Source organism: Phalacrocorax aristotelis, chromosome 4, assembly GCF_949628215.1.
Source record: "Phalacrocorax aristotelis chromosome 4, bGulAri2.1, whole genome shotgun sequence".
NCBI lineage: Eukaryota > Metazoa > Chordata > Aves > Suliformes > Phalacrocoracidae > Phalacrocorax > Phalacrocorax aristotelis.
This window is the reverse complement of record NC_134279.1, coordinates 20,322,387-20,344,907: the sequence shown is the minus strand read 5'-3', so window position 1 is coordinate 20,344,907 and position 22,521 is coordinate 20,322,387. Positions and strand designations below refer to the sequence as shown.

The 22,521-nt window shown below is 37.4% G+C and overlaps 1 protein-coding gene across 1 annotated transcript in view; it reads right to left on the bottom strand.

Annotated features, from left to right (window-relative positions):
- TBC1D9 (TBC1 domain family member 9) overlaps positions 1-22,521 on the bottom strand; it is a 52,698-nt gene that overhangs the window by 11,662 nt on the left and 18,515 nt on the right. The window contains exons 3-15 of the mRNA XM_075090518.1: positions 20,388-20,506; positions 18,512-18,740; positions 17,550-17,811; positions 16,179-16,386; positions 13,597-13,803; positions 11,692-11,862; positions 11,097-11,247; positions 9,314-9,528; positions 7,274-7,391; positions 6,027-6,312; positions 4,740-4,869; positions 1,178-1,276; positions 989-1,057 (exon numbers count right to left, since the gene is read on the bottom strand). Coding sequence (XP_074946619.1) covers positions 989-1,057; positions 1,178-1,276; positions 4,740-4,869; positions 6,027-6,312; positions 7,274-7,391; positions 9,314-9,528; positions 11,097-11,247; positions 11,692-11,862; positions 13,597-13,803; positions 16,179-16,386; positions 17,550-17,811; positions 18,512-18,740; positions 20,388-20,506 — 2,264 coding nt within the window. The remainder of the gene's footprint in view (positions 1-988; positions 1,058-1,177; positions 1,277-4,739; positions 4,870-6,026; positions 6,313-7,273; positions 7,392-9,313; positions 9,529-11,096; positions 11,248-11,691; positions 11,863-13,596; positions 13,804-16,178; positions 16,387-17,549; positions 17,812-18,511; positions 18,741-20,387; positions 20,507-22,521) is intronic.

Genomic DNA, 22,521 nt, shown 5'->3' with positions numbered 1-22,521 from the left:
GAAAGGGGACTCTCATGAAATATTTAATTTCAGGGCATATGAAAGTAGCTGTGTATTTGAAAGGGCTTTTTGTTGTTGTTGTTGAACTGTATAGTCTCCAAAATGCTGTGTAAAGTCCTACTCTCTCAGTCTTACTGAAGTCAGTGAAAGCTCTGGAGCTGATTTCAGTGGAATCTAATTCAAAACAATTCAGAAGCTTAGAGAAGGAGCTCCTAGCACCACACAGTCATCAACTGGGAGGGACTGTCTGACTTGGTCTCACTGATTCTATGGAAGACTGAACGAAGGCACTGCAGGATTTGGACAATCGTCCAAGACCTGAAATTACAGGTGGGAAATTGAAAGGAAATAAATTCTTCACCAAAAAATCTCTGTTATAACAAAACAGAGGAAGAAAGTATATTGTTTTAAGGCTCTGTGCGATGGTGAAGCTAAAACGTTTAGCTGCTTTTACTGCTCACCTTTAGATTTGTGAATCTAATGGTATTGCTGTACAGTCAACTTACAAAGCACATCACTGTGACGTTAACTTTCCATGTAATACACTATACATTAAAGCATTAACAATGGCAAAAATCAGCAATTGTTATATGGGAGTATTAAACTGACCGAGATAATAGAATAAAGGTATTTCTGTGCTAAATTCCAAAACTTGGTTCATGTAGAGAGATACATATAAAAGTTTCTAGAGACTGATCAAAAGCCTCTATCTATTCACTTTTTCATTGTAATAGTTTTCATCAGTATATTCATTTTTTCATGGACAAATCATTTAGTGAATTACTTATTTCCTCAGCGCTTAAAACCTGGTTGAGTTTTTTTTGTATATTCAATAATACATCAGCTAATTCAAGTTTGTATTAAGATACCCGATACCTGAAGTAACTCACAGACTCAACCTGGTCTTTAGAAGAAACACAGTTCTGTATCAAAAAATAAATGTTTGCATTTCCTACAGGCACATGATCTCATCTTCACTTAGCCTTACCTTGAAAAGAGCATACAGTTCCTCCAGTTCATCAATAGTAAAAGAAGTCTCTGTCACAATAGTTCGTACCTTTTGAAACATAACATTAACAGTTACAGATTTGAAATCCATGTCTTACTGAGAAGCTAATTTAAATTTCAGAAAGCGACTGACCTTAATCTTCGCAAAGAACATTATTTCAGTACTTACCACATTGCGCTTTGTAGTATCTTCAAGGGTTTGGATTACTTTCAGCCTTTGTTTGAATCTCATTTGTTCAATTAGATCTGCTCGGATACTTCCAAATTTCTTAAAAGAGAAAAAGTAGTACAGGATAGCCTGTGTATGAATATTTGGAATACTTAACTTGCCTTTAATCTACTTGAAAAATTAATTTAATTATGTGATATCCCTCAAATGATGTATTAAAAAACCCTGCTGTTAAGACATTTTTCTAACACATGACAAAGTTGCAAAGACATTAGGAATATATCACCAGATCTTATTTTTTTCCCCAGTAACTTATTTTCATTTAATTTGAAAGGTCTTTATTAAGTTACAAATCCTTGCATCTCAAACCATAATCTCAGTAGTTAGAAAATCTGTTGCTTGGCAAATCTCTATGAATAGATTATTTCAGAACTCCTTCTGCAGGGTTTTATTTCAGCTCGTGCTGGAATATCTCTTAATTGCTACAGAGAGAGGATATTTAGACTAACTGGATCTCTAATGGCTGAGACAGTATAGCAGTCTTTACATTAATGAGGGTCTGAAAACAAGCATCAAGAATGCAACTTCCATTAGGAAGAAGATCCTCTCAAGTGCCCAAGTCTTATTTTCAGAATTTTTTTTTCACAACACACACAGCAGTCTTGGGGAGCTCCTGCACATACTACAGAGCATCCTAGGGGAAAACCTATTACGAATAGTATTACACGTTTTCATATGTAGAGGAATGCCTAATTCCTAAGATGTATTTCTCTGAACTCTAAGTAGAAGTTTTTTGCCTCAAGAACACACTCATAACATACTTCGAAATGCAGAGATGACCAGCAGGAACAATAATGCCAGACATCAAGTATGCCACATGTAAAACTAAAGCGGGGTGTCAAGATACACTTTCATACAGGATGGATTCATACTTCCAGTGCAAGTGCATCTACCTAACCAGGTCATTATTTTCTAGCACATTCTTGTGTGATCAAATTAATGCTAAAGCTGCATTTATCTGTAAAGCTGTGCACCTTTATCCTGTACCTTGGGAGTAAAAAAGATATTTCATGTACTTGAAGCATTTTGCAAATAAAGAAGTCTTTTGATTAAATGGAATCTAAATAAACATCCATGAATATCAAGCATCACAGGGGTCACAAAAGCTTGAAAAGAGAGGTCTTTCGTGGCTCTGAGGCCACATCTATTCCAGTAATCAGGGCTGATTCTCTGGTCCAGATGCCAAATGAGACGGTCTGTTCGCACCCATACAACTGAAACTCAGTTAGCCTACAGAAAAGGAGGTTTTGTGCAATTACCTTCTGGGAACAGTCCCTTGCCCATGTTAATTTTCAGATCATACAAGGAATTGTTGGAAGCCTGTCACTTGTTCTAGATCAAAACTGTATCAAACAAACCATTCAACAGCATAGACCTTTGAGTGTCAGTTGTTTAGTTAAAATGGACAAGATCCAGGTACTACTACCGATGTAGCTGAATTGTTTGAGGCTTTTTTTTTCCAAATTAACTGACACACAGATCAAAGGAGTTAAGCATATAACAGCTCCAAATATCTGAGTCTACACTCCATTGACAGCCAGTGCACAAGCTTTTAAAGCTGCAGTGATTACGCATTATTTCAGTCACTTCTACTGTAACTATTAAAATGCCAGGCTCTATGGTTCCTGAATTAATTGCAAAATTGAATGAAAAGATAAGAGATTTCTTACTAAAAGGTATTTTCAGTAAATGAAAAAAACACTGGCAGAGTACTTGTTGTGTATATACCCTTATTTCAAGAATGTTTCTCCTTTAAAAGCAGAAAGTCAGTTCGATATCATCACAGAGAGGGGTGCTAATCGCTTAATGACCAAAAAATTCCACTGCACCACTTCAGCTTTCAGTGGAGACTTCTCATATATGCATTTGACATGATTACCTAATTGCTGGTCAGGATCAGAGCATGATGGAAAGTAGCTCTTCATAAAACAATCCAAATACATGACAAATATCATAGGACAGTCTGCAAGGGACGTTTTACCTCCCTTGGGGGGTCATGAGCGTGTGTTTGAGGGAGGGCAAAGGGATCAAGAAAGTATTTTTTCAGCTGTAGGCCTTTATTTTTTCCATAAGCAATAAATGTATAGAAGATTAATGATAGATTGTTACCCAACACATGCCTTTCACAGGCTAAACTCTAAAAATAACAAAGATATGCTCACTTACTTGGTATTTTGCTCTTTGTAGCTGCAATAAAGCTAACTGAGCTCCTAGCCCTCACTGCACACAGCTAACTGAGGAACATAATAGTCACTGAGTAACAGATGCCTTGAAGTTTTTTTTTTACCTTGATAATTTACTACTGAATTGTTGGGGTTTTTGTAATAGTCAAGTCAACCAACAACAACAACTCTCTTGAAACTAATTCTCTCTTTGCAACCAGCTCCTGCTTTCCTCACTGTTCTTCACTCTCCATGCTATTTGTTTTGCCTAATTGTACTAGAGCATAGCTGGTTATTTATCTGGAAGGAGCTATAAGGTTTTGTGCTGCGTAAGCCCCCAAAAGACAGACTGGCTCTGTGTGGAGTCAGGTTATTTATCTAAAAGCATTTAGGCCACTGCAAGATGTCTTCATGATGAGGGAATCAGAAAAATACAAGGCAAACAGAATTCCACAAAAAATTTCCTTCTCACCATTGTGTGAAGGAGAAGAACTATGCATCTAACTTGATTCGGTTTGCCCTTCAGTGCAGAATACACTAAGGACTACCTACTTCCTTGTTAAATAGATATCATGTTATTGCAGCAAGGAGGTTTTAGGGATATAGGAAGTGCCTCCAAAACAGCTGTCATATTGCCAAATATGAACCTACATCTTAAACTAAAAATACTAATTTACCCTGCGTGTCAATGGAAGGAAAAAAGGAAATTAAGGACAATGACTCTTTAAAGTTATTCTTTAATTTATATTAAAAAATTAATGTTAGTATAATCATCATGGATTATTTTTAAAATTTAAGGACAATTAAACTGGTTTGCAAATCTTAGGTTTTTTCCAGGCTTTATAGATATGAATTATTGCCAGCTCCTTTCACTTGAAATTTTTTTAGCTTTGGTGATAAGACAGAAGCTAGTGGCCCACAGTCATAATCAGCATTTGCTGAAATAAAAAGTAAAAGTTCCAATGATGATAAAAAGGTCTTCGGAAATCATATAGATTTCACTAATGTTTCAGTTTGGAAAAGCATGAAAAAGCTTAGATGAGAATTAACCTTTCTTGAATTACAAGTTTAGCCTTTTGTTTGTAAATCACTTTTTGGCTGTGGGCTGCCCACCTTCGATGCTGTAGGCTTCTGTACAAAACAGCTCCAACTAGAAAGTTTTGGTTAAAGAAACCGAAAGACTAACCCTTCCCCCGTCCCATGTCAGACTTCCGAGATGAGTCTGTATTTCTTTTATGTTCTTTCAGTGCCGAGCAAAGCCAAGCTACAGAGTATCAAGTTCCTCTGTGAAGCAGAACTAGTGTGGGTTGGCAAGTTCCTGTTAAGAAATCCTATCCTACCTCATAGGAAGACCTGATTAGTCTGAAGATATCCACCTCAGGATAAGGCTCTACATCATCACTGAGCAGTGAGTGCAGATGAGGAATGGGTGGAAGAGTGCTGTCCTTATTAGTTACGCTGTCCAAATATCTGTTGGGGGTGAGAAAAAAAAAAAAAAAAAAAAAGAAATGAGAAACCCGAGATTCATTTGTACCCCCTCCCTTCTGAGGGTTAATAGACTAAGGGTTACGTTTAGATTATTAAATGTAGAAATTATCAAGCCACTCTCTACTAATAAACTACATGATTTCTGACATCAGTAATTTGACAAATCCTGACACTGCTTTTTCTCAAAGAGACCTAACATGACACTGGAAATTCATTATCCTTATCAAGAAATAGCTAGTCGCAGACAAGTGGCTTACTGAACAGTTTTGTTGCTTCTGGCTGTTTAACATGCTGAGGGAATTATGACACCATGGGAACAAGGGTCAGTGTGCTTCAGTCTACATACCCCCCTGTCCTACTACTGCCCAACCTCGTTGCAAGGGGCTTTTTAAGGGGTTGTTCCTCCCACTGGTACAGCTGCTGTAGATCATCTGTCTTCTACCCTGCAGCTGCAGAACATTTAAATCCTCAGCGAGCACTGGGGTTTACTTCAGAGAAAACACAACCAGAGTCATCTTTAATTCCAAAGAAATTAAAACCAGACTTCAGTAAGGCTATACTAATGAAACTTATTAAGAAAAAAAAAACAAACCCAAAGTTTCAGCATCTTGAAAACTGAACGCTACCACCAAACATGAGGAAATCAGAGGTTACACTCAGCAGTATTAGTTTGTATTAAGTGACTCAATCCAGTCTATTTATCAGCCTCCTGTTTCACTGAAATCTATTCATTCAAGAGCCTTCCTAATTCTTCTGAGTTCTGTTTATTCTATTCCCATAACAGTTTCCCTCGAAATCAAGGCTTTTTCTTAGCAGCATTTAAAAGGTAGCAAGCAAGAGATGAAGTAACAAACCCCATATAATCAACTAAAATAATCAACCAAAAGAATTTTCTATAATCAGGTTTGGGAAGTTTATTTGAACGTCTTGAAAGAAGAATTTGTATCTCATTGGTAACTTAACATTTTAAGATAATATAAGGAGTACCTTATATGGGTGAAAGGGGACTATAAGCATGTAAAAGGTTTATATATATTGTACTGGTTTAAATTGAGTATTTCAACATAGAAGAACACAAATCAGAAAAGTAACCAAAAAGAAAAATAAAAGGAAGATACTTTATTTTCTGTAATAAATACCTTCCCAAGACTGTCATGGCTTCTCCATCATCCTTACAGTTAAGCAGCTTGTCTACATTAGCATCGAGGACAGCGAGTGCTAATTGAAATATCACCTTTATTCCTTCACAGAAGAAACAATCCACAACCACCACTGCACTTTCAAATGGCATTACACTGAGGAAAAGAGTGAGGAACCAGGACAGGGAGATGGTGGATATTACACCCAAGTCCTGCATGCAGTCATAAAGCTGTGGAACATAGTCACGAGCCAACTCCTCAAAGACACCCTGATCCACCAATGCTCCTGTGGAAAATAAATAAGGTTGGAGTTCCATTAATTTAGGAGCAAGTGATCACATCACCATTTAGGGAAGAAAAACATACATACATCTATTCTCTCTATATATAGAAAAATACAAAACCTAAGAATATTCTACATGATGATACACACATTTTCTCACTTTCAGATAAATAACAGATTCTATTCCACTACTGAGCTGTACATACTTACTGAACTGTAGTAAGGGGTTTTTTGTTTTAATTATACACTTCATAAGAGCTAATAAAGGGTCAATTTGGTCTAGCACCTACAGAAGTTATATCATGGCTTAGTACTTACCATTACTGATTAGAATAAGACTTCTCAGCATCACCTATTGGAGGAGGTGACTGACTGTGAGGGTTTGGATTTATTTCAAGAGACCCTTGTGTTATACATATCTGTTCCATAATGTCAGTGTCTTAAGCAGGCCACAAAGAATCATTTCTAAGGCTGAATGAGTATTTCAAGCATTTGTGAGCTACAGTGAAGACAGTTTTCTCGATACGTTGAAGAGCCATTCACTTCCATGTACACAAGGAAACCACATCTGACAACAATAGAGTTCAGATACTTGTGCCCTTTCAAACCAGGCAAACACGCACAAAGGCTTCTACTGCAAATTGCCAAAGCTCCTGTTTCCACCTTACCTTAGTTAGACAACTGGATCATCTAAAGCTCAAATTTTAGCCTCCCATCTCTTTATTTACTTTAAGCCCACTTTAGAATGCCGTTTAATGCTAAGGAAGTTAATAGTTTTTAACTATCACAGTATCTGTTTAGGGAATTGCTTCTATGCTCCTGAGCAAGGTGTCTTACCACTAGCATTCACAGTTGTATCTACGCCACACATACATCTACAAATATGCTTGTTTCAATACAAACAATACCAATTAATTTGGTTAATTTTTGTACTGTCATTTTAGACAATTCCCTCATAACATACCAACAACTCTTGTGTTGTAGTAGTCAGGTAGCATACGTTCACAGAGAGCCACCAGCAGCCAGAAAGCTTCCTCCTCTTTTGCATAAAGGAGGAGTACTGAAGTGACAATATTCATAGCCTAAAGGAAAGAGAAATATAAATTGCTAGACCCATTTATTCAATATCTAGCACAGTAACCGGGCAGGTAAGTGGTTACTATGGGTAGGAAATTAGCTACACCTCCCCCTGCAGACCCCAAACTGTTCAAGTATTTTCCTGTAAAAAAAAAAAGCAGGCAGTGTTTTCCCAGTGCTCAAAGAACAGCTTAAGAAAGCCTCAAGTAAACCACAACAAGTTAAGTTTGTGTGTATTTGTTTTGTGGGTTTTTTAAAGAAAAAAAAATAAAGATTTTTCATAATCAAGGGCCTACTCAGGTCTGCAAGCATCCATTTACACTGCTACTGACATTCTGCCAACAGGTGCTCTTGGGGAACCTGGGTCTGATGCAGACAAAATGCTTCTCACAGCACTAATGATGGCCACTGCTGTACCATTCCTTGCAGAGGCAGTCTGCACACCCTATGCTTTCCACTCCTGCAAAAAAGTAAAGAAACAGCATCTGTGTGCTGAGGTAAATGCCTGTAATAGTGTCAGCCATGAACAGCCAGAGCACAGTGAAACAAGTCTCTTGCTGTTGCTCACTCTCCATGTTTGACTGTGTACATGACAGGTTTTTATGGCCTTTTTACCTCCATTTCAAGTATCACAGCATTGTACCATGACCTCTGAATTATTTGCTTACAGCCTTCGACTAGACCTTTGTCAGTCTGATGAAATGAAGGATTTCAGTACCACTTTCATCTCAGTTTGCTTCCTAAGGAATTAGCTGTTCATTTCAAATCCTGTAACATTTTAAAACTCCATCTTGATCATTACCTGTTTGTAACAGCAACCAAGCTTTCAACTGAAACTCAGAACAATGTTACAACTCTGTCAAAGTCTGTGTTATTCCTTTTTATCTTGACTACCACGTGTGAAATATTTCAGTACGTGAATTCTCACTGTAACTGTGAATCAGCATTCTCAATGCCATGGACTAAGTCCCAAGGCTATTAACAATTACTGTGACAGCTTTAGGAACCAGAAGCACAGTGTCCTTCTATTGTTCCTCTGTTAAACAAGCTTTACAAAAAGTTAATCTAGCTATTACTTAGTATTATAGTTGTTATTAAGTAATTTATGATGGTATCCGTTAGAATTACTTGCACTTTCACTTACTCGTGTTGTATTTTAGTAGTCAGACATTAATCAGGCTTCCTAATACTCATGAATTCACATTTCCTTTTTGCAAAAATAGGTAAGAAGGCCAATGAAAAAGGGCCCAGGTGATAGGCCAAAGTTACATAGCAACAAAGAATGATTTGGGACCTGAAACTGAAGTGACCTGAATCACAGTCATAGGAACTCCAAAACTATGCACTGGTCACCATTGACTCTACTGATACATGGTTGGGATGCAGAGTGATAAGATATTTTCTACGGTGCTTTTAATTTTACTTGTTTTTCTTTAGTTTTGTTTTGAATGATTAAATGGCATAATTGCAAAAAAGTAAAGGATGTTCTGGAGGGTTATTACAACTATGACATTGAATAAATAGGTAAAAATTTAAGGTTGAACAATTAAAGGGTTTGGGTTTTTTTTTTCCCCTGCTTTAAAAGGACCTTTCTTGAGGGACAATTTGTCATTTTCTGTAGATGCACTTTAGGACAGCTCTATTGTTATCCTCTGTACAGTCTCTAGATTTATGGACAGAAAATATGCTTACAGAAAACTATGCCCGTCTTTCAGCACACACTGCTAATACTTCTGTTAGAGTAGGACCTTGTGTCAAATTCCTTTGATCTCAGCATTACTGCAGCTCTGCAGCACTGAGGCTTTACCTCACAGCATTATACATGTGTCGGTGTACTTTCCACGAGTACATGACAGAAGAAATAAGAGTATAAGGAAAGAACTGGAATTCCAGAAATTGAAAGAGTGCACCAAGGTATTTCAATTACCTGACAATATCCTATGTTTGGGTTTCTAAAAGCATAAGCTGTCAAGACTCTCCTTAGAGCAGCAATACCCATCTCATTCTGGAACGCAGGGTGTTCCGGAAGGGAGCGGTGCAGATCCCTCTCTATCTCTTCTGTAGCAAGATTATACTTCCCCATCGATTTCTCCACTAGGTCCTCATAATAGCCAGGATGAGTGGCCATTTCATTAATGGCTCCTGGGAGTGGGAGAACAGTATTAAAACCAGAAGAAAAAAAGCAAGTGTTAGCAGATACAGTATCCCAACATGATCTTCTGCTACATTTTCATCTTGAATGCCACTAATAAGCCCTTTGAAAGCAAATATGAAATGTTGTTTTTGTAAAGGTGATAAAAAAAGGATGCGCTTAGGTATTTGAGGTATCACCTCTTCTTGTCTTCTCCTCTAGAGGCATTTTATAATGAGACAAAAAACCAAGAACAAAACAGGGGGCATGAAGAACAAACCAACTGTGTAGTCACATGGTATCATGAGTTCTCTCTGCAGCTGGCTGTGGGTTTGATTATCCTAAATAGCTCAAAACATGCCTCTGAGAAAGCCACTTGCCCTGAAGAGCAAGTAGATTAATGCTTGGTTGCAGAAAGTATGATATCTCAGCCAAAAGCAAGAGACAGGAACTCCCCTGAGTTCTATTCCTGCTTCTGAAAACGACTCTGTCTCTTGGGCAGGGCACTTAGCCTGCCTTAGGGATACTGTTGCATGCTCACAGAGTTGGTATGAGATTTCACTGCTGACAAACTCCTCTGGGAACGAAAATCTCAGTAGCAATGGAAATCAAGTGTCAGTAGTACAAAACAGCACATGGAAAATACTAATTAGGCATACGTCATGAAAATTGGTCCAAACTAGGTATTAATCAGACACAGGACAGGTCTGTGCATTCCTGTGTATATTTTCTGAAAACATTTGTTTATTGCCCAGCAGCAGAGATGTATAAGATTAAGCATCATTAAGGAAGAAATAGAAAACAAACCAGAAAGCATGTTTAGGACATTGTATAAAGTCCCTGGTGTGCTCATACCCTAAATGGTGCGGGTAGCTACTGTAACTGTCTCAGGGGGGAAGAGCTAGTGAAGGCATAAAATAAGTGAAAGGTTATGAAGAAAGCCTGAGGCATGGACAGATTTCCATAACTAGTAATAAAATGAATAAAATTCTTCAACTTTGAAAAAAGCCTGAGGGGCACAGATCTAGCAAATCCTTGATGGCACAAAGATGGAGAGAAGTATTTTCTCACAATTGTTCACATATTTGGAGCACCTAATAAAATGATAAAGAAACTTTTAAAATAAAAAATACTCAAATATTTAATTAAAATTAACATTTATTTTTTTAAAAAAAGATAGTGGTTCTATGCAACATGCTTAAACTTTGGAACTCCTTGCAACAACTTGCTGTGAAGGCCAAAAGCTTAACTGGATTCAGAAATTATTAAACAAATGGGAAGTAGGCGTGCTGGTGGTTGTTGAACATCTGGAAGCCCCTAGACTGCTGGCTTCTGCTAAGAGTGTGCATTCTGCTTTTTCATATTCTTCCCTAATTATTTGAGCCTGTTTGAGAATGGGTATTTACTGGTCTAAACAGAGCTCTTGTCTAAACCAGTTTCACACCTGCTAACAATCACAGCCTTACTTGCTCCAAGTATTTTTAGACATTCATTATCTGCACCTTTAAATATCTTTGAAATCCTTTCTTCCCTCATGCTTTTGCTTATACCCCACAGTCACATTCAAATTAACACCTACCTGAAAACAGTAGCCAAAGTTCCCCCCTCATGCTTTCTGGAATACCCTTCAGCACAAGGTCTCTGGTTTTCTCTGTACGATACATACAGACTCCTTGGCCGTATTCAGCAAAGTGAATCTTCCAGGCCTGTTCCTTCAAAAACTCCTTAGCCTAAAAGCAAAGAAAGGCAGGCATAAAGATGCAGCTTCTCTTTCTAACACACTGCCCCACTGAAATGCTAAGAGCTAAAAAGCCTGCAATGTTCTACCTTTCCAAGTGACCAAGAAATAGCTCTTCTACAGTCCAATTCTCGTCTTAATGGCCTGCCTCCTCCCATTTCTATTTCTATCCCAGTAGACCTTACTGTTAAAAGAATATTGTTGAAGCAGTTGTTGCATGCCTGCTTGATTTACATCCAACTTTGCTTTTTTATGTAGTGAAGTTATTTATATTGGTAAAAGGACAGCACGTTCAATGCTTTATTTCTGTGAAAAATACTGCCTCTTAACTGTCTGTGGCAGAATGAAACTCCTCTGGGTCAGAAACATGGATTTTAAAGAAAACATAATTTAACAACTTTTTCAGTTAGGTGCAGCACTCCAAGGTGTATTTTACCAGCTTGGGGTTGAACTCCTCCGGTGACCTCCGCCGATACATTGTCATTAAAGCTTGAGTTGCTGTTGGAACGCCATTGTCATTGAGATTGAACTGTCGCTCTCCCTCCGACTCAGAGCTGAGGCTTTTATGAGGGCTGGCAGAAATTAAACTACTTGACCTTGTAAAAACCTGTAGAAAGCAGTCACAAGCAACACAGACATGGGGCTGAGCCAGAGTCTGTCCATTTTACTTCATTTTATTTCAAAATTTGTACATGCTACCAGCTAACAAAACCTGAGCAAAATCACCCAGGTACATTCAAAGGCTGAGGATATGCCAGCAGAAATTAAACCAGTACAAAATAATGAAATCGTTTCCCATTTCTCAACAGCTTCCCTCCCTCATCCCCAGAAAAGTAATCAAATCCTATAACTAAATTGCTATGGCAGTGTTAACTTTAAGTAGCCCTGGGCAATTAAACCAGCTCCCTTGGTCTGCTGTCAACATCATAGGACTGTTGACTCCCCAGGTGGCTCCTTGACTGTTCAGAATGTAAGACTGATATATAACATATAAATATGTGTGTATGTACACATGCATATTTATGTGTACGTTTATACAGACAAAAAAAATTTTGTTCCCCTTACTTAAAAAAATGTCCTACAGAAAGTTCAACACTGTCAGATTGTGATTTGGAAGGAAAATATTTGGAAGAAAAAGGATTTTCTGACTGCTCAAACAGCCTTGAAAATTTATCACAGTAAGATCTCATAGGAGTCCACACCAAATGCCTGAAATTGAAATTAGTAGTCACACATCTAGATATGTAGTCCTATTGCTAAATGTAACACTAATGCTCACAATTATTAATTTGTATTCATAATTCAGTAGGTAAAATAAATCCATTTAGGTCAAAAGGCAAGACAAGGTTTCAGCATTATACACATATGCATACATGCTCTGGCATACAACTACAATAACACACCAAATACACCTCACCATCAACAAAGCTAGTAAAAAACCCTGACGTTTAAGATTTACATGGCAAACAGGGTAGGAGTACTCAGCACAGTACTAAGGTATGGCTTAGTACAGACTTGGAATATGAGGTCTACCTACATAAAACTGAAATGATAGGCCACAAAAGCCTTTTCTGCTTTGAGATATGAACTGCTAAACTCTCCTGGGTTTAACAGATCTGGTGAGGTGAGATGAAGCACCTGAATTTCATATATAAAACCTAGGAATTCAGCAGAAGCCCTGATATTCAAAGTGCTTGAGAAAAGTTTATCTAATCATATATTCTAAGAACCATTTACTATGCATAGGTAGATAGGAAGGTGGTTCAGAATTGGGCCATCTGATGTCCAGGACAGGTTTGGTTTTAGGGTTGGTTTTTTTTGTTAGTTCAAACACTCCCAAAGTTTGCTAGCATTGCACATGCAAACTTGCTCAGCTCAGACATAATTTTCTAAATAATCAAAGGCTGAGATTTAGCAGCTAAAGTCTTGAATAAAAAGAGTTTCATATCAACTGATTATTTCTTCAAATTATTAAAATTCCACAATTACATTTTGACTTGGACAAGTCAACAGATATTAAACAGTATTATTCAATTGACCAGTTAGCTAGCTATGACACTCTCCAAGAAGATACACTGTAATTTCAGAACAGCAGCAGGGGTTAGAGTAGCTCTTCCGCAGCAATGGTGATTTCTCTTAGGTATCACGTGAAAAAAGTAGATATCCTAATTGTAACACTTTAGCTGTTCAGCCTAAGGAAGCTAAAGGCATTAACATAAGAGGTGACATTTCTGTGTACAAAGGCTTAGCTTTACAAAAACTTAAAGGTTTTTCCTGGCTTCTCTCTCCCCACACCAGTTAAAATCCCCTTCTAGAAAACAATTCATGTTCCTCCACATACCTCATCGTCTGAGCTGATACAGCTTCCAGAAATATTTTTTTCCAAGTATATTTTTGAAGTTGTTTGTTGCAGAAAGTCTGAGATCCTCTGTACAAGAAAGTCTCTGTCTTTCAAGTTGGCAAAGAGGAATGTCATTCTGTTTTTTGTGCTGATTGATAACGGGCTGGGCAACACACTGGAGCTGTCTGCCTTTTCCACTATTGTCACCTGGGGAGAAACAGTAGCTACAGCTTAAGATCCTTAATCAAGTTGCTTGGTCCAAGAAACCATCCTAATACAATAAACCCATGCCCCTTCCCCCATTATATCAAACCATTATGGACATCCCTCTGTGGGAAAAGAGGATTTGGAGACAAGAACTTACAAGTCTGAAAGATGAAGACTGTCATCCCTCAAACAACTGGCTTCAGTACATTCTCCAGCAAAACTCCTTTGCACTGCTTAGTTTCTTTTGCTCAGGCTTTATTTTAAAAGAATCAATGAAACAAAATTTCTTCTGTGGGATAAAGACCTATGGGCTTTTTTTGTAAGACCTCTGAATCCCTCTCTTGCTCCCCAACACCAGTACAGGCTGAACTAACCGAGACTTTTGCTTACTTTTTATTGCCAATATATGTGAATAAGCCATTTTTTGGATAACACTCCTGTTCTACAATATTATAGTTGCATACTGTAACAACAACTGTTACTGCAACTGTATTTTCACAGTACACAGAAACCTGCAACAAAGGGAAACGAACCCCATGTCTTTCCTTACAAAGGAAAACATCTAACCTTGTGAGGTGGAGGTTTCTGTTCGGCTTTCAATTGTTAGTGAAATGTCCACTAATCTAACTGAACTCCCACCTGTAAACAGGTAATACTAGTAATATTTCTCTAGCTAAAAGGAGGATAACCATTTTTCACAGAACATTTTTTTGAAGATGTATTTAAAGACTGCAGCGCACAGCTCAGGTGCTACATCACTTCTCTATACTTCCAACTTCCTTTCATTTTTCTGTCAACTACAAATTAGTTCTTCATTAACTTAAAGGAGCTTCGCTACTACTATATTGAAAATAGCTAAAAGTGTTCCTATGTAATTTTTTTGTTCCGCTTAAAAACCGCTCGAGTATAATCAGCACAAAAGAAGAACAAGTTCTAGAGGCACAGCACAGACATGAGAGGAAGCGTGCTCTGCTATAACAAGAGCAAATATCCACTTATTTCCTATTCAAGCAGGGACACACACATCTTCAGGGCTGATCTTGCAGACCGCACCTACTGGGTGCTGTGAGCAGTGCAGTCAGCCACTGAAAAATCACCTTTTCAAATCATCATTTCCGAATCAATGCTTCGTCATTCTCATCTGTCAAAACATCCCCAGGATATCACAGAATACTGGAATGAGGTTAGGGCCTGACCCAAAGCTTAACTAAATAGAAAGCTTCCCTTTAACTATCAAAGGTACTGAGCAGTTGATCTGAGGACTAGCTACCCAGTGCGTTACTGTTCTCCTTGCTGGTGCTGAGACTTAACCTGTTCACAGGGAAGCACTTAATCCTTCAGCTATTTCTTTCTCTTAAAGCCTTAGAGCTGCTTTGAATGTCATGCTGCTGTGGTTATCGAAAGCAGTTGCTGAATCTGCATCCAAGAAAAGAGGTCCTGTTAAATGCAGACTTTGTTCTGCTCCTCCACCGCTTTGCCTGGAGGACCGTTGCTCTCTTGGCGTTCCAGACACACAGTGCAACCATAATCGGGATGTCTCTCCTCAAATAATCAAAGTCATTGCAACACACTGTGGAGAAGCGGTACTTCAAAGTTTCCAAACAAATACGATTTGTTTTTACTCTTAATGATTTGTGGGGAAGAAGTGCCTTGAAATATTCCATGGTTCTTCAGTCAAGCCAAAACGTCTTTGGTAACATCAGCTTTGCCGCTGTTTCCAAGACTCACTTTACACATTTTTCTAATAACACACAAATCAAGTCAATCATGAAAATTTCCCTAACAATTTTTTTTTTCGCAAACAAATTCTTTTAACTGAACATCTGCTTTAAGCAGCCAGCTTTAAAAAGGGATGTACACCAATTCCAAAATGCTGACAAATATTTTCCACATACAGGAATAAGTGATCACAAGTCTGTGTGAAGAGAAAATCAAAATCTTTAGGATTATCAATCTTTCTAAATCTGATAAATGTAAATCTTATCTGACAGATTCTTTAACAGAAGCTTAGCTCATCAGTCTAGGAAGTTTTATTGTCCCTCCCTACCTACGAGGCACCAAAAAAAAAAAAATACCATCAGGCTGTAAATCAGAAAAAAAAAATATTAAAAAAATTATGGGAGAGGAAGGAGTCATGAGGGTTGCAAAAACAGACAGACAAAACTCCCTGTGAATTTTAGTTGTAGGAACTTTGAACTAATATACACAGTCATTAAATATTACTTAGAACACATTAGAATAGTACACTCAAGAGATTAAAGGGATGAAGAGAGGTTTTTCTCCAACAATGAATAAACCATAAGAGCTAGGATGCAATTTCCAATAGGATATTGCTTTATTATTTGCCCTATAAATTTACAAATACAAATATTTACCTCTCGAAGAGGGATAATAAGGCTGCACAAGTTCTCTTCCTTACTAGTAAAGCAAATGTAGTTTGTAGAAACAAACATCTGACCCAAAATATGCATTTTGTTGAATGGAGTCCAGAGAGTACAGTCTGTGTGTCCATCCAACTTCTCATCCTTGGGAAGTCGGAACAATGCACGGTATCTCTCACTCTTTGCTCTGGCATCAAGATCCCTTAAAAAAAAAGCCACACAGAGAGAAAACCTTTCTTGTTTTAAGAAATACACAATACATTTTTAAGACATATTTTATACAAATCATTGCAAGTTACCTCTAACATACAACTCAGTTAAGCACTGAGTGTACAGCAAAACAGTGGAAATAGTTTGCATATAGGGGATGTATAGTCTCCACTGCTGGAAAATTCTAAAATTACACAGAAAAAAAATTTTGCCATGAATAACAGATACATTGATCCTGACTTCTCTGAGGGGACAGGTTGGGTGATCTTTTCACATCCAGCCCTGCTTTCTGAGAATATATACAGTGAATCCATTTATTATTAACACATGAACCCACATAATAGTACACCAGAAATGCTTCTCTGATGCTTATTTATTAACATGATGGAATCCTTAGTGCTAGAGTTTATTAACCATTTCAAGCCTTAGTCTTAATAATGCATTCAGTTCAAAACACTGAATAGTTAGACAAACCTAAGTGATATAATGCTTGTCAGATGTTACTGAGTAATGAGAAATATAAACAAGCACTCATTACTATTCTGTATGGTTCACTAACATGATCACATAAAATCATGAAAAGAATATCAAGAAACTATCAAATTGCAGTGTGATATCTATATATATATATATATAAAAGAATCAGAAATATTTTCCAGATTATTTTTCATCCCTTAGAATGTTATGTAATATTTTTTTTGTATCTCTGTTACCTAAAATAGAATCTAGATAGAATTCATAATCTAGAGTAATTTTTCAATTCCAGTTATAGGACCAAGTATGAATGTTAGGCACATTTCTTAAAAACACTTGAATCACTTTAATACCTTCCCCTGCTAACATAAAAGGGCCTTAAAACTGACACCTAAAGCAGCCAGTGTCAAGAGGTATGTTGAAGAGCTTCTAAACAAACAAGAATTTGGCTCAAATCTGTTTATTTGAATAGGAACACGTTTCAAAAATGTTTCCTGCTCCTATTTCAACAGCAGACCAAGTAATTTTATTTAAATAATTATACACATTCTGCCACTGCTGGAATTAATCATTCCATTTAGAGTAACAGTAAATGGAAGCAACATCAGAAAACTTTTGGACAAGATGCTGCAAGTAACAGGACTGAGGAGAAACAAATGACTAAGAGCCAGGGCTACCTACCGTTTCAGTGCAGATACTTTTTTGGGGGATTTCTTTTTCAGTTTGGGTAATGACCTGTCTTGTTCAAATCCTTCATTGTCCAAAAGCTGTCGCATAGCTATATTGGCAAGCTGTTCCATTAGTTTAAATGTCTCACTGATATTAAGGAATACTGAGAAGAAATGTTCACTTGACCTTGTGCTCACTTTGATCATATCAGGGAAGAGCAGTGTAGCATTCTTCTCAAGTTGAGTGATATCGACCCAGCGGATAACTAGCTTTGCTGAACAGAAGGAAAAAAAATTCAGTACATAATTTAGCATAGTCAAAAGCATTTATCTTCTTCCCATAAAATAAATTCAGCTGAAATTTGCTTGCATCTTGAAAAGTTGGGAGGACAACATAAATAGACCCAGCTTGTACAAACAAACTATGATTGCCTGACAAACAGCAGATAAAAGAGTTTAAATATTATTTACTTCTGTACAAAACACCACATAAAAGCATTACAAAACTAGATGGGCTAACAATTTATCATTGCCACAGCACTGGATCAGGCTCTGATATCCTCTTTTCCTGGGTCTCCTTTGAGCCCTTTGTGGTGCTCTGGTGTCGTACAAGAGTAAAAGTGGCATTTGAGGCTGCAAAGTCTGCCAGAGTAGTACTGGAGGACCGTATAAGAGCAGAAGGAGCCCAAACTGGTGCGATCTCATCCCTACTGGGTACAGTCCCTGAAGTGAACCATGCCTCTAAATGATGCCTAGGTATTGTTTTACAGAGAACTACTTTGAGAAATACACAGCAAACAAGGGGAAAAGTACACAGTTAAACAGTGTGACAATAGGGGAATTGCTCCCTGTTCCTCTTTTCCTCAGCAGCATCTTCACACCCCCAGTGGTTCAGCTGGTGAACAGTAACAAACTACAGAAGATTTCCTACCAATTCTTAGATGCACAGATCACAGTTCCAATGTAAAAACATACCTTCCCTGCCCATGAGAAAAGAATAAAAGCAAAGGTGATTAATGCTGAGATACACCCAGCCCTGACGCGGAACCTTCCCCTTCCAGTAACTGCAGGAATAGTAGTTCACTAATTTCTCTTCTTCTGGCATCCCAAATAGCTTGTGAAATTTCACTATGGCTTCCTTAAATTTTTCTGTATCATCATCCTCCTTGATGCCATTGATTTTGTTGTACTCAGCGATGATGCCCTAGTAGAGAGTGGAAGAATTACATAGCATGTCAGTTGCCATGGGGTATTGGATATCTTTATTACCATTGCCATCTGGGCCAGAGGCCACAACAGTTACTGCAATGTCAAAAAGTCTTTAGCTTATCCCTTATCCTTCTGCTCATTCTTTTACTTATATAGTTATTTACTTTATTCAAGGCTGTCTTTCTGATGACCTTGCTCCCTACCATACCTATGTCAAAAGCAACCAAACACCAACCACTTGCCAGTACCCTGTTTTAAATTAACCAGCCTATCTCAAATACTCCTAACAACTCTGTAAATCAATTTGTAAAATTATCCCCCTTCCATGTAGGTATGCTCCCTGAGGAGACAGGGATAGGATTTAACAAGAAAATTTTCTTATCAAAACAAGGAAAAAAGTCAAAGGAAAAAAGGGTCTGTTATTCATTAGGGAAAATATCAAACAACTTTTATGACCCTTTTAGTAGATCTTGAGCAAACAGAAGAGCAAGAGGAAAAAAATTAACTGGCAGGATGGAAAAATCATTCATGCTTTTGGATGCAGAATACCTTCATCAAATTTGAAGTGGCAGCAGTCTGGTGAAAAGCTGCTTTCTGGTACCTCAAAGACTACAGTTCCTTCTGTTCTATACTGAGGTTCTGGTCTACTCATCACTTGTTTTCCCATTCTCTTTTATAAATCTTTTCTATTGCCTTCTATATTAAAGTTATAAAAGGGAAGTTACCTCTTGCCTTCAAATTGCTCCATTTACATAGAAAAGCAGAGTATAAGACGGCAAACTATCATTCACATTTGACAATTTCCTTAAAGGATTATTTTCACAAGAGATGTCTTCCTGAATAAGGTGTTTCCATGATCATGTATAGCCCTCATACCTGATTCACTAGTAAAACACAAACAGCTAGGAGATTCTTAAGACAGTTGACTTACAACATGAAACATTAAAGAGAGGAATGAGACAAAGCCAATGTTTACAATACACATCACGTATGTACAGTAATTTTGCTAATAATAAATCTTTTACCAAAAAAATATTTATTTTTAGATAATTCTTAGTGTTGATAAAGTCCTCTTTACCAGTATAGCTACTATCTCTCCTACAAGGAGAAAAATAAATTCTGGTAAAACCCACAAAAAACCCAACACCCACCCCACTGCACAAAAACCAAAAAAAACAAACAAACAAAAAAAACCCAAAAGCAAACAACCAGCACCCCCTAACACCTATATGAAATGTAAATGCCAAAACTACATGATTTAACTACACAGGAGAGGGTAAGGAAACACTATACGATGAGTGCATGAAAAAAAATCAAAGCTTTGCACTGGAAAAGCAGTTACATAGAAAACTCAAAGTTTAAGGCAGAAGCAATAGTGCAATTAGTTTTAGAACATATAATGTTTGAAGTCCTGCCTGTATATTTATATATGGGTTTTTTTTAACGACACTGCTGTAGTTATGTGTGCTAATCCCAGTTTCCCTAATTTTTACACAAATGTTGCTACTTAGAATCTGGTTTTCCTTCAGAAAGGTGGAGCAGCCTGCAGACTACCAGGTCAAATTTGTTTAGAATTCTCATCAGTTCTCTTTCCACAGTCACATTTATCATTAACAATATTTATAATAATATATTTAACTACCTGTATTTTTCCTCTGACAAATGTATTTATGTCATTCTCATTTTCAAAGATTGAAAGAGTTTGCAATAAATTCTGCTCAAGCCATTCCCAGTGTTCAGTGATTTCCTTCCTTGAGCAACCTGTATATAAAAAAAAACTCCATAAAGTCACAAAATAATTAATTCACCAATGTCAATGTCCCCTTAACCATAAACAAAAGACTCTAGTAAAACTCACCAGTAGCTGGAGATACAATATTTCACCAGATGCTGTGTCCCTGGAAACTCCAAAATTTTCTCCCATAGTCTCTAATTTCACAATAAATAGGTAGCAATCTTCAAGATTATTCTATGTCAGTATCATGAGCAAAACCACCCTACATTTAGAATACTAACCACAATGATGACACTGAGCTGCCCAACGTCACGTTAAAGAGTTAGCAAAGGTATTACCTATATCTGTTCGGAACTGACAAGGAACCCCAACAGCTGAACATCCTACCATTGGTTCCTAATTCTTCACCATTATATACAACTATAAATTCTGAAGCAATGATAAAATCTCAAGAGTAAAAGCTGAAAAGGATCAATTTCCTGACAAGTCTATTACAATGCCTCTTCCTCAAAAGAACAGTGCTGAAAGACCTCTAAGAAAGTCATATCTGTTTAGAGGAAGAGGGTTGCCAACGGTGGTTTACTTTTAATGATGAAAGAATAAACTAAACTTTGATGGCCCTAGTTTGCTTAGGAGACCAAAAGGTGTCAAGTGAGACATCTTCAATACTGAGGAATCAGCATACATGTAGTCTGTACATGTACAGAACAGGGATGAAAAAGCTTCCTGTATGAGCTAGAGTTTATATATGCAAATTTTTGCTTTTATTTTACTTAAAATGGGTTGTAATAAAGATGACTCATTTTGACCCTGCTCTCAACATCTTGCAGAATACAGTTGTTGGTGCTCTTCAGGATCTCTGTGCCCACTCTGAAGGAAGAATAAATTCAAGCACTCACAAAAAATATTTTTCCCCCAAAAAGGATGTTGAGTGAATCATGTTAAAACTGGGATTTTAAGTATTTTCAGAAAACAAATACTACATGTTCACATAGGTACATCTGTACCTGAACCTTGATTAAAAGTATCTCAATCCAGGTAGGAAATAGCATCAATACTACATCATCTTGTTCAAATCACAGATTTGGCTGGTTTTACTCAGAACTAGCAAGTAAGCGTTCCTACCTGCTAACTAATGCCCACAGAACCCAAAGTGAAGAGGCTCATGTGAAGCAGAAAGAGGTTATTAGAAAGAGGTTAAATTACAACAAGCTGTTGCTAATAACTGCTTCAGCTTCACTATAGGCACAAATTGTCACACGTCTGTGCATAAGTGTTTCCATGGTTTGTACTAGAACTCCTCAAGATAACCATCTTGAATGCATACCAAACAATCATTTTCCTTGTTATTCAGCAACAAATGACAGGGAAAAATATTCTTTTTACAGTATACAATCAGAGCTTTACACAACTCCAGTGAAAGCAAGAGTGCAACATTCCATGCAACTTCCAGGGGAATTTCACAATTCTAGTTGTAGTTTGGATACATAAATCATGTTGTAGAATAGCCTGCATATGTAACCAGTATTTCAGAACCACAAGTGACTGCCACTGCTGCTTCTCCTTAAAACTACTGGATGCAACCAGACCTTTCTGGAACTTGGGAGGTGGTCTGAAGACTAATTTATTTCTTCTTGGCTTTTATACTGCTGTAAAAAGGAACGATGAAATACGAGCCATGTACTTAAAACCAAACTGTCATCAGGAAAATCGCTCATCTCTTGAAAAGCGGTGACAAGCAGTGCAGACACAGTATCACAATGAACTATTTCTTAAAGCTGTCTATTTCTTGTTTGTGGTTCATCAATTATTTTTCATGACTTCTTATGAAGCAGCTTTGGTTGATTATTCTCAACCTGTAACAACCCATCTCATTGCTTCCATTGCTGTTTGTCTCCACTATCTTACTGTTTACTCTCCCAGTCTCATCTACAGCAGATCATGCAATCAGGCCAAACCCCACACCCTAGTTCTCATCAATTTATCATCAGAACCTAGATCTTTCTCTTCGCTTTATTCACTCAGGATTAAAAAAACACTT